The sequence below is a fragment of the Pygoscelis adeliae genome, unplaced genomic scaffold (assembly GCF_000699105.1).
Source record: "Pygoscelis adeliae isolate BGI_AS28 unplaced genomic scaffold, ASM69910v1 Scaffold85, whole genome shotgun sequence".
In the NCBI taxonomy this organism is placed as follows: Eukaryota; Metazoa; Chordata; class Aves; order Sphenisciformes; family Spheniscidae; genus Pygoscelis; species Pygoscelis adeliae.
Window position 1 is genome coordinate 3,408,131 of NW_008824900.1, and position 15,808 is coordinate 3,423,938.

General features: G+C 40.6%; 1 protein-coding gene across 1 annotated transcript in view; it reads left to right on the forward strand.

Moving 5' to 3' along the window:
* ABAT (4-aminobutyrate aminotransferase) overlaps positions 1-15,808 on the forward strand; it is a 45,778-nt gene that overhangs the window by 20,693 nt on the left and 9,277 nt on the right. The window contains exons 4-10 of the mRNA XM_009324724.1: positions 522-551; positions 1,288-1,405; positions 8,426-8,475; positions 12,531-12,611; positions 13,131-13,223; positions 13,593-13,655; positions 15,378-15,441. Of these exons, the coding sequence (XP_009322999.1) occupies positions 522-551; positions 1,288-1,405; positions 8,426-8,475; positions 12,531-12,611; positions 13,131-13,223; positions 13,593-13,655; positions 15,378-15,441 (499 nt within the window). The remainder of the gene's footprint in view (positions 1-521; positions 552-1,287; positions 1,406-8,425; positions 8,476-12,530; positions 12,612-13,130; positions 13,224-13,592; positions 13,656-15,377; positions 15,442-15,808) is intronic.

The window sequence follows — 15,808 nt, forward strand, 5'->3', positions numbered from 1 at the left end:
AGAAACTTAGTTGGCTTTTTATGATGTGAAAAAATGCTTTTGTTTTGAAATGAAACAAGAGTTTCAATTTGCTGGACATTGTTTTACTCTGGCAGAGTCAGTATTTATATGTGTGATGGTGTTTTTTGTTTTGTTTTGTTTTTTAAAAAAAAGGAGCTGTCTTTCTAGAACCAATGTGCCAGTATCCCTTCTGTGGGTCTCTGGCCTCTCTTATTTTCTGATTTCTTTCCTGTTTTCTCAGTTCAGTTGATCAATGTAGAAAAGGCAGCTTTCCCTTTTTGGAGATTTACAATTAAACTGTGTATGCAGCCCATGTAGCTCTGCATGCCACGGTTAATAGTTTTGACTGTCATATTTGCAAGATGCACTATGAAAGTTCATGTGGTCAGTCGAGTTGCCTGGTAAGCACATAGGACTGCAAGTTTTGCATAAGATTTATGTGATCGTAAAAAAGAAACATACATTCTTCTTCAGTATTTGGCAATTAGATACCTGAGACTTTGATGTTTGTTTTTCTACAGGAATTAATGAAGCAGCTGAATGGAATTCAGGTAATTTGTCAAGTTTTCTGAGTTTGGGGAGCGTTAATACTGTGATTTCAGAATTTGTTTTAAAATCCTGTTTTGTATGTTTAATTCCATACCAGAAAAAAAAAGGTGAAACACTGACTCTGGGTTTGCATGCTGAGTATATTATGTACGGTATATACGTGCATTTGAATAAAATCTTTTTTTACTATATTTTGAATACTGCAGAATTATTTTGCTAGGATCAGTGATTTTTCTTTAAACACTATATGTGCCTTTTGAGTTGTTATGAAGTAGCCAGCGAAAACATAGGTATATTTGAGATTAAAAGTATGTCAACCTAAATGCATATTGTCTTCCCAAGATGAGCAATTCCTCAAATTCTGTGCTTCATTTCTATAGAAAAAGTGCATACTTGCCCTTTTAACAGTCCCTCTTTATAAAAATAGCTCTACAGTTAATTCCCATGCAATGAGTATAATCTTAGAATAGATTGGGTTGGAAGGGACCTCTGAAGGTCATCTAGTCCAACCCCCCTGCCGTGGGCAGGGACATCTTCAACTACATCAGGTTTCTCAGAGCCGCATCCAACCTGACCTGGAATGTTTCCAGGGATGGGACATCCACCACCTCTCGGGGCAATGTGTCTTTGTATCTTATCATTAGGTATTTTTATCAGATTTCGCTGTATAACCATTAGTTGCACCTTCCTACGCACTGCTACTTTTTAAAGCATTAACTGTTTGTTTTTTCCTTTAAGAATGCAGAAGCTGTACACTTTTTTTGCAATTATGAAGAGAGCCGAGGGAACTACCTAGTAGATGTAGATGGTAATCGCATGCTGGATCTCTACTCTCAGATTTCATCCATCCCAATAGGTAGGAGTCAGTGGTACCAAAACTTTTTGCTTTGTTCTCAACCTGTCATTTTCTTATCTCAGCCACTACCAGAGAAGTTGGTTGATTAACTAAAAAAACCCCAAAGCTGACATAATGTGTGCCTCATTGCGATCAGGGTACACCTCACTGCTGTGTATTATGTAGTGGTGTTTTTGAATAGCTGAAGAAACTACAAGTTCAATACTTACAGCTCACTTGAGGTACATAGTGGTACCTGGAAGAAGCTCTGGTATTAATCTTAATTTGAATATGCAAGTTCCACAATTTAGGTTGTCTTTGCTTGGATTTGTGTACTTTGTGATTCTGTAACAGTATGTTACTGTTTTAAACATTAACAAACATAACTTAAACATTTTAACATTAAATTATGTGCTTTAGTTAACATTCCTATCTCAAAAGAACTGAAAAAAGGAGTTGGCCATGTGGACTCCAGTAAGATGAAACAAGACCAAACAGTTCCAAGACCAAACACTGAACTGTGGTGCTGAGTGAAAGCAAAGGTGGCAGGTCAGTTGGGCTGAGGAACCAGTCAATGAACTTGTCATATGGTTGGGAAAGTCAGTCCATTTTTTTTTATGAAGCATTTCAAGAAGGAAAAGAAGCAAGGCAGAGATGTAGGCCCCAACTGGAAGGAATATAGGTTTCAGTAGGTGTTCAGTTTATTTGTTCCTCGTCCATGGTTCCTCTCAGTTGCTTAAAAATACATTTCTGCAGAAGCAAAAAGAGCAGAAGTGCTGGGGTAATTTAAAAGGTAGATGTTGTGCTATGTATAGAAACAGTGATGACTCAAGATCATCCCTACAGGCCTCTTTTATTGGGAAACAGAATTTAGTGATGTTCAGGTCGTTACCAAATTTTTGGCATCTAAGACCTTGTGAATGCAATGGGTTTTCAGTTATCCCAATCTCCTTTGCAGACAGTTAATATTTTTGCTCTTGTGTAGCACCTCAATAAATGTGTAAGCGTTCCAGAACTCTTCAATGTTTGTAGCTTATTTTCATCAACACAAGTTGTAGATATTTTTTATCTTTTAGAGGCTGCACTGAGATAACTTTGTCACCGCTAATGTGGAAGTAGGGGTGAGACAAAGGAGCACAATGCTTGTTATGCCAATGCTCATCTAACTTAAATGGGATTGGATTTTAGGTTTCTAGGAAAGGAAGTGCATTTAGTGTTCAAGACCTCCCATTCTTCACACAAGAAATGCTGATTTGGAGAAACTAGTGCGTGATCATGTAGTTGAAAGAAAGTCAGTGCATACTCCAAAAGAAAGAAATTAAGGTTGTATAGACAGTGCACTGAGACACTCTGACCTTCTAGTGCTTGATGGTGCAAGCATACCTCTTTTAATATCGTTTTCGTGTATAAAATATTTAAGTATTAGGGGGGGAATATTTTCTTAATGGGCAGAAATTCTTTAAAAATATGTTCAGCTATTTATTAACAGCTGAACAACTTCAGTGTTTATGCATCCAAAATGCCATATAGCTTTTTCTGACCTTTTTTAGCATAATGGTAAGTTAAAGGAGCTTCTGGCTAACCTTGTGGGTTTTTTTCCCCATTTTTCTAAATGACAGTTAACATATACTGCAGTTGTCTGTTAACAGGATCTGTGTGATGACCAGAATCAGAGTAAGATACTGGCTCTTGGACAGCCACCTCTGTTTCATTTGGGCTTTCTCATTTCTTCTCTAGCTCCTGTTGACTGCCACCCTTGTGCCAAAGGTTTGCTATGTTTTGTAGGTGCTGTGACAGCATCTGCTGTTGGGGTTTGGATATCTTTGTATCACCTTTCTGGGAATCCCTCCACCATTATTTTGGCTCTGATAGCAACCATGAAATGATTTATTTCTGTTAGTTCCATGTAGCTTTCTAATGATGGAAAACGTGTGTAAAAGGAGGTTGACTGAATGGATGTTAGCCACAAGTATGAATTGTAGCTAACTCTTCCTAACAGTCTTGGCTGGAAAAAGGAATGAGATTTCATGGTCTATTCATTGAAACCAAGAGGTGAAGCGGCTTGATACATTGACTGTAACATCCTATCACATATTAAGGCATGGGACAGTGGTGAGTTTCAGGGTTTGAAAGGAGTGAAAAATTAAGTAAACAAAGTTCGTGTCTTTGAAATAATTTTTCCAGGCTATTTAGCTAGTTGTGTAAATTTGTTTTTCTTAAATCCTGTGATTTAAAATAGGATTTTGACAGTTCTCTTTCAGCTCAATTCCTTCCCTCCCAATGATAGCTAAACTTTGATAAAAGCAAATATTCAAGAAATAAAATGCAATCTGGAGGGGGAAATCTACTTGAAATACATTCTGGATGCTGACAAGTAGAAAGGGAAATTCTCAAGAATGCAATATGCAGTCTTCTTGTCAGCTGCTGCTGACAATATAATGTAACTTGTAAGTGAATTAAGTATTGGAGAAAAGATGCTTTATGCTGCTTTATGCTAGATGTTGAGAGACTTGCAACCTCTGCTTACAGCATTAGTGCAGCGTAGGCAGCAAAATTGCAATTCCTGCTAACCTGTGCTTCAGCTGTGAATCAGAGAGGGGCTGAATTGGTACTGTCTGCATACATTCATTCCCAGACAGCTCTTCCCAAGCCGTGGAAATGAGAATGCAAGATCTTAGATTATGATGCTGAATTCAGTGAGAGTGAATTTCAAAAGCATGTGAATATATTGCCTGCAAGAGTTAACATAACCCTTAAACATTTAAATTGAACCTGCAATCAATTCCAGTTGGTCTAAGAGATCACTTCGTTTCTTGGAACCATCTGTGATAATGCCCGATTTGGTTAAAATTGTCTAAACCCCAATTGTTCATATCTGTCTCACTATTAGATGTGCTCATAATGTCATACGTGACCATAACTGAACTGAGATCTATTAACTCTCTTGAGATATATATACTAGTCATGGGATATGATAGCAGGGGCTTCTGCAGTTTACTTTGTCTGGTTGATTGAAACTGGTGACATAGATATAAGACTCCGGTACCTATAACTGATCCTCAGCTAAGCTATCTTGTTCCTTCTTCATGTGTGGCAATGCCTTCTTGAGGATAAGCTGGTTTTTTTTTGTCCTAGAGGACATGTTCCTCAGTCACAAAGGAACTATAGTAGAGTGCTTCATACAGCTTCTCAGATAATGGCTCCATGATGTGTAGCAACAAGAAGTAAATGGAAATTTAATACTTACAGGCTGACCTAAGTCTAACTGAACATGCAGCATTGATTTATTTTTTTTTAAGTTGTACTGAATGACAAGACTGACTATCAGAAGCTGCAGAGGTTGCTAATAACGGCCCTCTTGGTGAGAGAGGTTATAGACTGGGACACCAAAACAAGACCACAAGGTGCTTGCTAGTCATCTGTGCTTATCTCTCTGCAACTAAATCCAATAAAACCTTTTATGAATCTGTCAGGACTTCCCAAGATTTAATAACGATCTGCTACACTAGAATATATTTATCAGCAGTGGTTGAGAGGTAATAAGTGCCTGTGCGGAGAGATAAGAATTAAAGTATACAAAACCTCTAGGTAAAGATGTTCTGGGCTGCTTCTTGCTGAAAAACAAAAATTAAAACAGTGTTTTACCACGTGGTTTTGGGGAAGTTGTAGCACAACATATTTCTTTAAACCTGTATCTAATCTGCCTAATAGAAACCCCATGGAGCCAAATGCAAGAGGGGATTCTATCGATGTGTTTACTAGCAAACATCCTGGAACAGCAAATGGAACAATCTGTTTTTCAGTGCTGGGAAGGTCTGTTTTTGTTTGGGGAGATGCGGAGAGGTGTAGTTTGGTATTATTGACAGCAGCCTGCTGCTCAGTTCAAATGGATTCTTTCAGCTTTCTCCATCTCATTATTTTAGCAGCCTCCTTTTTTTTTTTTCCTTTTGCAGACAGGCACATTCATGAGCCTGGAGGACATGTACTTTCCTGTCGCATTGATCTAGACACAGAGCAAGGGCGATGAAGCAGGTGCCCTTCTCTTAAGAGCCAGCTCTGTCACTTCTTATAGGAATGTATTTGAGAGTGGATTCGTAAAGCCTACAAACCCTTGCACTGGTCATGGCAATGAAACAAGTTACTGTCCATTTGCCATCTCAGCCTAGAGCTTTTTGACTTTGTCTACCATAGTTATTTAACCATTTAGTTCTTCCTGGTGTTAGTTTTATGACTATGAACCCACATACCAGTTCAGCGTCCTTCTACACGCAGGCCTGCTCTTTTAGAAGGAGTCGGGCTTTAAGGATTCTCTCTTGTTGCACTGGGGCCTGTTTGAGGATGCACCAGCGGACCAGGGAGCATTGGGAGGAAGATCGGGCCACTCGGCCTGAAGAGAAGAGAATAGGAGAGACATCTTGTGTGGGTGGGAGAGGATAAGTTATGGGTAAGAGAAGCCTGGAATTTGTGTTACATAAGAGAAGATGCAAAGATCTCGGCGTTCTTCATGCATCTTAACACCAGCAACAGAATTACACGTTTTTACAAGCAATGCCAGAGTTAATGGTTAAGCTTCTTAAGCAATGGTAGCTATTTATAAAAAAACTTCTGTAAGGTTTAGTTTTGAGATTTCTAAAACAATATATATACTCTTAAAGGTGCTATCAGCAGTAGCCACAGCTACAGCTCTCAGTGATACAGCTTTCAACTGTGTCATTCCCTCTAGCCTAACAACAATTCTTCCCATGACAGCAGATGCAATGCAGATTTAGCTGTCTGTGTCCCAAATAACCGCTTGTATTATCTTCATAATAATTTTAACAGATTCTCTGCAGCACAACGTGCAGTTAGAACAATCTGGATATTTCCTTGTTTTGAACTAAAATATTCAAAACAGAATTTATAATTGATTTGTTAACGCAGTAGCCTAATGCTCCATTGCTCAGACAGGATAATCAGGGCTATTGTCATTCAACTGGATGAGGAGTACAGAGCCTTGGTAGGCTTTTGTAATAAAATTAGAGCTGTCTGACTTCTTGAGCAGTAGGGAAGATGAGGTTTCCAACTGTTTTTACAAGAGAATATAAAAGATGATGTTAATCTCTCGCTTTGGCATTTCATACATTAGAAATCAGGCTTAAAATGAAATTTTCTGGGCTCCTTTGGTGAAGTTTGTTTTTTTTTTTACATCAGATACGTTGGTTTACCTGTAAGCAAGCAAGTTATCCCACAGAATGTCAATGGGTATAAATTAAGCACCTTTGTTGTGTTAAACCTGAAGTATCCTTTGTATCTTGATGTTTCTGGGTAAAAAGGACAAATTGTCGCCTCTTTTTCCAACTAAAAGTTTGTCAAAGTAGGGAAAATGGGAAGGGAAAAAAAAAAACTGGTCTTGAGAGAAAGTGAAAAGTGCAGAATCTCCTTCTTTAATACGAGACAGCAATTTATCAAACAGGTTTTTTTATGGTGATGCACAGCTGAGGTGTGTAAATCTATGACTGAGAAGGAAAGATTTCCAGACAGATGCCTTGGAATAACTAATGGATTGTGGCAGGTTAGAGATTTGGGTGCTTATTAGTCCATGAGTTTCAAGTGTATGGCTGTCTATGTAGACAGCCTCTTCCTGCTGGTAGGATTGTTAATGATCATGCATGAACATCTGCAGTATGCGGGGATAGAATATGCATCTTCAGAAATAAATGTGAGTGTGCCTATGTAAGCGAAAGCCTAGATAACGTGGAGACCAGTACCTGCACATCTCAAAACAAGTTTGGCAGCGTCTTGTGCAGAGAGAGTGTTTAGATAGCATTGTAGAGGGTAGCGGCGATGAATGCCATCCAACTGTGACAGATGTCAAGGAGTGCTGTCAAGCCATTGGCAAGATTCTGAAGTCCCAGGGCTTATCCCTGCTGGGTCTGCCAGAACATGTGCTCATTGCACGCACCAGCAATGAAGAACCATCTCTGAGAACAGCACTGCTGTGCTGTAAGGTTACCCTGCACCATCCGGCTGTGTCTGCTGAGGGACAAAAAGCCCTTGCTGATATTTTGTTAGTACATTATCATGCACTGAAATTACAATTGCTAAATGAGCTTTCTTTGGGAAATTGGTAAATATGTGGATTTTTGCTTGTCTATTTCTTATGGTCAGCTGCCAAAGGCTGGGGAACTGCATGGAAGAAAAGCATAAAGGGGGGAATATGTGTTTCTAAGTTGATTTTACAATGAGGAAAAATCCAATCAGTTAAAAAGCACCATCGGGGGGAAAAAAGCTCTGTTACTCTTCTAGGAACAATCAGTCTGATATTCAAGGAGGGTAAAAATTGCTATGAGACTAGAAGTGTAGCATCAGCTACTGTAAGTGGCCACAGCTGCCTGGGGAACTTCCCTCTGTGGTTCAGGGTGTCAGAAGCCGTTTCTGAAATGCATGTTGGGTGGTCAGTGGGAGCCACGTAAGTCAAGCAGATCGGGGTTACGGTGAGCGAGCACAGTAAGCAGCCTGCTTCAGGCAGGAGAAACTGGAGACGCTTCTGTACCACAGCTAAATGGTGACTAAGAGAAACAATGGCTTGTGAGCTGCATTGGCAGAAAGTGATTTCTGCTCTTAATCGAGGGAGAGGTTCACACTTTGTACTATAGAGAAACCAAATATACGTGGGGAACCTAGAAAGGAGAGCGAGCAAGCATTTAATAATGTCGGTCCCGCAGTACTTGGTAGAAACTATGATGTTTCAATCAGGCCCTATCAGGCAAAAGATCCATGTCATGTTCATTTATTTTTGTATTAAATTTTTAACTTTCAGTACTAAAATACATTTTGCTATCGCCTGACACAAAATTTGTACCAAAGTTCCAGATAATATATTTTGTAAAAGAAGAGAGGTTTGTCCTACTTCAAAAGAAGTTCTATTATTAATAGTTAAAATGTACACAAGTTACAGAGAAACAGTTAAGCATTAAGTTAAGGTTATTCTCCAGGTTATGCTTTACATTAGTTTATTGAAACTAGATAGAAATAACTGCTTTCTTTGTTCTTTTTAATTAGGTTACAGCCATCCCTCTCTGATAAAGCTTCTACAGCAGCCACAGAACTTGGTAAGTGAATTAAAACATTAAGTACTTGAAAGAGTCTTCTCCCTCCTTGTGGCGGTCTTTCTTGTTTTTTATGAAACTGCTAATGAATGCTTAATGATTCCATTTGAAGTATGGTAGGGTCTGCTTTCTGTATTTCTCACTAGATGAAAAGAGCTTGGTGTAGTGTTTAAGACGACACCAAAACCTCTGTGAAGCTTTACAAGAAGCAAACATTTGAGTGATGCAAGCACTCGATAAGTTTGCAGCCAGTTTTAAGACATATTTCAAGCATAGTGTTTCCAATTAATCATTTTGGCAATGTTCTTGAGTGAAGATTTTTGAGCCTGAAAGCAAGCACAAGTCCTTGAGAGAGAATATAGTATTTTGAATATGAAAATGGTTCCCTAAATCCGGAATGTTGTGGGTGGTTGGTTTTTATTTTGGGGGGGTAGCGACTGGTTCCCATCTCCGAAGTACTAAGTTGACTAAACCACTGACATGTCCTTGAAAAATTAAAATCATTAGACTAGAGCAACAGGATTATTTCAAAACAGAGTTAACTGCTTCTTAAATAAAGTATCTTCCTGTTTTCCCTAACAGTATACTGATAGTGATTGGAAAGAACCTGGATAAAATTATGGAAGTTGTTGAAATGAAGTTGCATTCTATTTCAGGCTTCATTTTTTCACTGTTTGGACAGAAGTTTTGGATTCCACAATGATTTTTTGCAGTTTTTTAAATTGTAACTTTTTTTGGCACAATAGCTTATGTATACAGGACGTGGATAAACTGAGCTCACTGGCTTTTGACTGCACATCAGTAGATCCTTGTTGGTTGTACTGATTTCACTGATTGAGCCCCTGGTTCTGGAAACCGGTAACGGGTGTCCATGCTGCCTGCAAGGGCATAGCTCAAGTGTGGGCCGGTTCCCTCTCATACCTGCATTTCCCTTCCTAAAGAGCCTGCTGGCTCACTCCAGCAGAGCATAAATCCTGAGCCAGCACGTCAAAGAAGTGCAGACATTTGAGTTCCCTGAGCTGATTTGCTTTATGGAGTTCTCATTTCTTCAGGATGAGAAATTCTGCCTTCCCCAGAACGAAAATACATCAAGTTTTTAAAAAAACCACCAGAGCTAGAAATGCTGGAGTTATCAAAGGCAGATCCGGATATCACGGAAGCACTAATATTTCTAAATACTTACATTAACTCGTAAAAATTATTTCTGAGGAGATAACAATACCTTCATTATAATGCAGCAGTGGGCAAAGTCAGATTTAAAAAACAAACAAACAAAACCCCAAAAACCCAAAAGCAACAAAAAACCAAACCCACAAAAACCTATTGTCTGGTGGCAGTTGCCAGTTTGTCCACTGGAAAAGGGAAGTTAACAGGCTGCCAGCTAGAAGCCTGCAGTAAAAGGAACTGCCTCCAAAGTCCAAAACGAACGGTGCAACCAGGACCCCCCTCTCCCACATGAGCATCAAAGGTGTTATTGGTACCCTGTTCCGATTTCCGAAACCTGCGCTAATTCAGTGGAGAGGGTGGCACTAAACCTATTAGTCTGCGCCTGACTGCCCCCTTAGGATTTCTGGCAGGCTTTAGCCTGGGCACGGCGTAGGCAGGATGTCAGTCCTGCGGTGAAGTTTTGCAGTGCCGAGGCCAGAGGGCTGTGAAGAGCCAGAACTTGTGCAAACCTCGCTGCAGACAGGAGCGCGTGCTGGGGTCTGACTGCAGATAAAGTGCCAGCTTTATTGTGAAAGTACTTTTTTTTGAGTCATACACAGTGAGGTAGGGCCCTCGTTTAATGTTAACGATGGGATCGGTGTTTTCTGGTAGGGATTTTTTGTTTGTTTGTAATGCTCCATGTACCTTCTTTATAGCCAGCTATAAGGCACAGGATACGCACCCGTTCATTTGAGACCATAGCGGCTTGATGCCGATGTTCTGTTTTTCTCAGTACTGAGTATCTCATTAACAACCAAAGAAAAACACACTTTTCTGCTTAATGACAAATGTTGTCAATTGACTGTGACAGTCCATCGTCAAATTCACAACAACTTTATGGTCTCTTATCTCTAACTTTATATGAAAATTTACTTCTAAACTGAGGTAAAAAGTCAAGTTCGATTTCTCATACAAAACAAAAACTTTGTGTTAATCTGCCAGTAACATCCTTGCTTAGTTTTTTTTTAAGCTTGAGTCTGTTGAAACAAACATTGTTTTGGAAGTAACACACTTGTACAAGTTACAAAGTCCTAGCTCATACTCTGTTCTGTCTTGTGTGATATTTGGTTTTCCCTAAGAAATCTGGTGAAGTGTTCTTACAGGTACAGTGTGACCGCTCACACCTCTTGTTGTGGTCCACACGTCTGAATAAATGAGGAATGTATTGAGGAAAAAGATTGAAGGACGCTGATAAATGTGCAAGCTTGAGTTGCACTGAAAATACAAATGTTTTGGGGGAGGCAGTCTGTCCCCTCTGGAGACCCATAAAGACTTAAGTCATTGAAGCTCGGCCTTTAATTTCAACGATGACTTGTTACAACAACAACAAGAAAAACAACAAACAAAAAAAAAGGGCAAATAATGCTGCTTTGCAGTTGGCAAATTTATTGAGCTTGTCCTTTTCTGAGCATATTTAATTTAAAATAAAAAGTAGCACATTGTGAATCAAATAAGTTTACCTACAAAGACTAAGAGCAGTGATGCATCAATTTTAGTCCATGACACTTAATTTAAACTCATCGCATAAACATGACAAATTCATCTCCATTAGTGGCCTGGGGAGACTGAGGGGGGTTTTCCAGAGCTGCTCTTTAGAAACACCTGTGTGGGCAGCAGGCTCAGCTCTCCCACCAGCTGCTGCTCGCTGACACCAAAATTACCTTTGTCAAAGGTGTGAATCCTGATACGGCCAGTTCATAGGACCAGTGGGACAATTCAAGTTGGAAGGGACCTCAGGCGGTCTCTTGCCCAACCTCCTGCTCGAAGAGGGTCAGCTGTGAGATCAGACCAGGTTGCTCAGGGCTTTATCTGGGGTCTTGAAAACCTCCAAGGAGGGAGACTGCACAACCTCTTTGGGCAACCTGTTCCACTGCTGCACTGTTCTCTTGGTGAAGAAGCTTTTCCTTATACCCAAAGCAGTACCTCTCGTGTTTTGATTTATGCCCGTGGCTTCTCATTTTCCCACTGAAGAGCCTGGAGCCTGGCTCCATCTTCTCAGTAACCTCCACACAGGTATGGGAAGGCTGCGTTCCTGTAGCTACTTCTGTGATTACCAAGGCTCTTGCAGCAACACAGATTCAGTTCTGCTGACAGACAGGGAAAAGGAATGGTTAGAGAAAAGAATTCTGGGAAGCAGACATGAGTTCAACCAGGTAGTTTCCCGGTAGGCTATGGAATTCCGCTGTTAGGAGGGATCGCCTTGCACACAGCTTCTCACCGATCTCCTCACTGCACTGCCCGTTACTGTACATGCCGGAGGAGTCTAGAAGGGAGGCAGCACGCCTGTGTGCACAAGTGTTTTGTCAGGAATCTCTTTTATTGTAATGTTGTGTTGCTGGTCCTTGCACGTGTGTTATCTTTCTCAGGTGTAGCCCCTATCCTTTATGTTTACCTTTGTCTTGTTCCCCCAAATCCCATTGTAATCATATCTGGAGGATGTTTATAACCACAGCATTCTGAAATGGTCTGTCTTGAAGCTCAGCAAGGAAGAAAGTGCTGCTATCCTAATTGAATTTAGATTTAGCTACTCAAACCGAAAGCAAGTAATTAAGATTTTGAAGTGTATTTCCTGTGTATAAGCAACTAAAATGGCAATATGGAAGAGGAAGTGTCAGTATCAGTTAGCATGCACCTTTTCTAAGGTGTTCTGCAAGGATAAACTATTAAAGATTAGGCAGAAAAACATATTCTAAGACATGAATATTATTCCCTGTTTTAAAACTCCTCGTGCCACAACGACAAATTTCTGGTTGGTACTTGTAATTAGAATAAAATGTAACTGCCTTGATACCAACATGGTATTTTTCATGTGGTAGTAAAACCTAACAATTGCTCTTCCTTTGTCTTTGTAGAGCACTTTTATCAACAGACCTGCCCTAGGGATTTTGCCTCCAGAGAACTTTGCAGAAAGACTGAAGGAATCTTTGTTATCAGTAAGTCTGAGATAGCAGTGATGAGTTACCATGTTCTGCGTAGGGACACGGGCATCTCAAGGGATGTTATGGATTGTAATAGGGAACATTACAGATTAGCTGTTTGTCCACCTGCCTTCCCACTGCAAGTAATGAGGTCAAACCTTCTTCCCCGACTTGACAGCTGAAGAGAGAGTGACGTGTCTGCTCTGCACAGATACTGCCTCTTTCATTCTGGATTCAAGAACTGATGAGAAAACACATTTTCACTAACTTCTGTTCACGGTGCTTTCATAAGAGATAGTGGAGTAAGTGGCTTCTGCTTGTCTTGTTTTAAATTTGAAGATCCTTGGGACTGAAACTGAGTCGAGCCCTCTCGGCTGCAGTTGAAATTGGCTTTCCTCATCCTAGGCACGGTTGATCTCCCATTTTACTGAAGCTCATGATGTTAAGGACTGATCAGTATTATCATCACTTTGCACTATACTTCACTATACTTGTGCTTAATATTTTGGAGTAATTTTCTGCCTTCGTTGACAGGTGGCTCCTAAGGGCCTGTCACAGGTGATCACCATGTCTTGCGGATCCTGCTCTAATGAAAATGCCTTTAAAGCAATATTTATGTGGTACAGAGTGAGTAAAATATTAAGATTTTTTTTTTGTAGGTTTAGATGTAGAAATGAGTATTTATGCACTATCAGAACTCTTACTTTAAAACAAAGTAAGGCTTGGAGGTTGTCTTATTAATGATGTTATTTATATTCAACCTAGTATAAAATCGTTATTAAAAAGTCTTCATCTAAGCTTTCACTTTATATTGACACAACTTTAGAAATTATAAAGAAAAGGAAATAAAGAAAATGCAGTCCGTATGTAAGAGCCACAGTCAGTGTCTTCATCGGCTCTAATTTGGAATACCAGCATTACTAATTTGTGGTTCAGCCGTAAATGCATTGGTTACAACTACAGGAAAACTATCTGTTGGTTGGTGGTTTTTTGCAGAACAAAGAGAGGGGCCATAATAACGTCACAAAAGAGGAACTGGAATCTTGCATGATTAACCAGGTAACATTTGCTCTTTACCACACCTAGAGACGTACCATTGGCTTGGGTTTATAAGGAAAGATTGGGAGGAAAAATTGGCTTTACTGTCTCTGAAGTGGAATCTCGGTTTTGTAAATTTAGGAGATGGTGACATACAAACTGCTCCCAACAAATATCAAGACCGGCTGTTTGTATTCTTTTGCGTCCTTCCCAGTTGTGAATCTTGGGAAGATCTCCCTTTTTTCATGACATATCGTTTGCTAGAGAGGGGCCCACGTGATGGATGGGTCCATGGAGATCATTAATACATGGAAAAGTTTACAAATAATAACAACAGACCTAATTTTTTTTCAGAAGTTTTGATTTTATGGCTTAAAACTGATTAAGGGGTTGGTTAAAATTTGACTGACTAAATGTTAACAACAGGCAGGATGAGGAAATTGAGATGCAGCTGATAAACCTCTGAAGTCCTATTCACCTTCAACTGAGGTGGTCTTGCTCTTGCCAGTCACAAATCTTAACATGTAATAGCAAAAAACAGAGTATTTAATCTCCTCTTTGAGATAAACATGTTAAAAATTAATAACCTGCTGGTTCCAGCCTGATCTTTAGCACTTTTGTAGTGGCAAGCATTCCATTAATTCACATGGGATTAGGGATCTCATTTGGCTTTAAAAATGAGGAGCGTTCTTATAGGGGCTTTTTTTTGTTTTGTCTATCTTCAGAGTTATTTTTTAAGTTCTGTGATGTTGCTTACAGCATGGTCAGACAGATGGCTGTGCCAATACAAATAAGAGGATGGTGCATCATGGCCTGAAGGAGCAGGAATTTTTTAAGATGACCAAAGACTTGTAAAACTAATGATCACTTTTTGTCCAAGTTTAGCTATCTAAACATGAGGATTCCTCTTTGAGCTAATTGTCTGAGTTCTCCTTACAGTTGGGGCAGGGGATGGATTTGAGAGGGCAACTCCATCCCCCTTTTGGGGGGGGATCCTCCAGAATCCAGTTACAAATATTGGAGCCTTGACCCTGTAGCTGAGTGTGGGGTACAAGACTAAAGGTGTAAACAGAGTAAGAGATGACAATCCTCTCACTTGCAGGATAAGAGAGAGGCATAAAGGAAGAGAATTTGTATTTTTGGAGGGGGCGGGGGGGGCGTAGCCCAAGTATATCCTTTTATTGAATTCCAGATAGTATACAGTTTGCATGTCTTTTGTCATGGTTCCTTCTCATTCTTGGTACAGCGAGTCATCAGGAATGCATGGGGCGTCCGGCACGGGGCAGCCCCGGCCTCTCCTCGCAGAGCCCCCGCAGCCCCCAACACCACACCTGGGCACGGCCACCCCGTACACGCGTGCTCGTAGTTTGTACAAAAAGGGGCTGATTGTACTGAATGTTCAGCCTTTGTGTGAGCTCATGTGTGACGTGGTGTTATGATACAGTATAAATTGCCACGTATTCATTAGTGTTAGTGATGTATTTCAGGAGGTCGGGCAGTTTTTAGGGGACAGTAAATGTATTTGTTTAAATGGGTAAATATAACAATTTGCGGTGCCTGATGGTTGAGGAGGAAACCGATGGGCGTGCTGTGAGAGGCGGCAGCTTGGATCCAGCCGTCCTGCTGGGCGCTGGCCGTAGGTTTGTGTCGGGGTTGCATCAGGCACCCGCAGCCGCATGGGCGGCCGGCCCCCCTGCCCGCAGCCCCGCACGCTGACGGCCCGCCTGTCTGCTCTGCTTGCAGCCCCCCGGCTGCCCCGACTACGCCATGCTCTCCTTCATGGGCGGCTTCCACGGAAGGACCCTGGGTAAGCAAAGCACTGCCGGCAACACCTCCCTTCCCTTTCCCTCCTCTCAGCCGCTGCAGTAAGCTGTCAGCTCACTGTAGTTTCTAAAAGGTGGGTTTTTTCCTTAGACAGGTAGTACCAGTGGAGAAGCTGTAGGTTTATTGAAGGTTTGCCTTGGAAGCCCCACCAGTATTTGAGTGACTGTGGGAATTAATTCTGTATTTTTTGAAAACTTATTTTCAGAAGGTCTCTTATTTTCATTCTGAATCCAAGGTTTCCTGTCTATACTAGTAAAAATCGCTATACGATGTAAAATCACCACAATATACAAACAAGATGTCACTCATTTTTACCATTTTACATCGGCTCAGTCCCTGTTCTAAACATG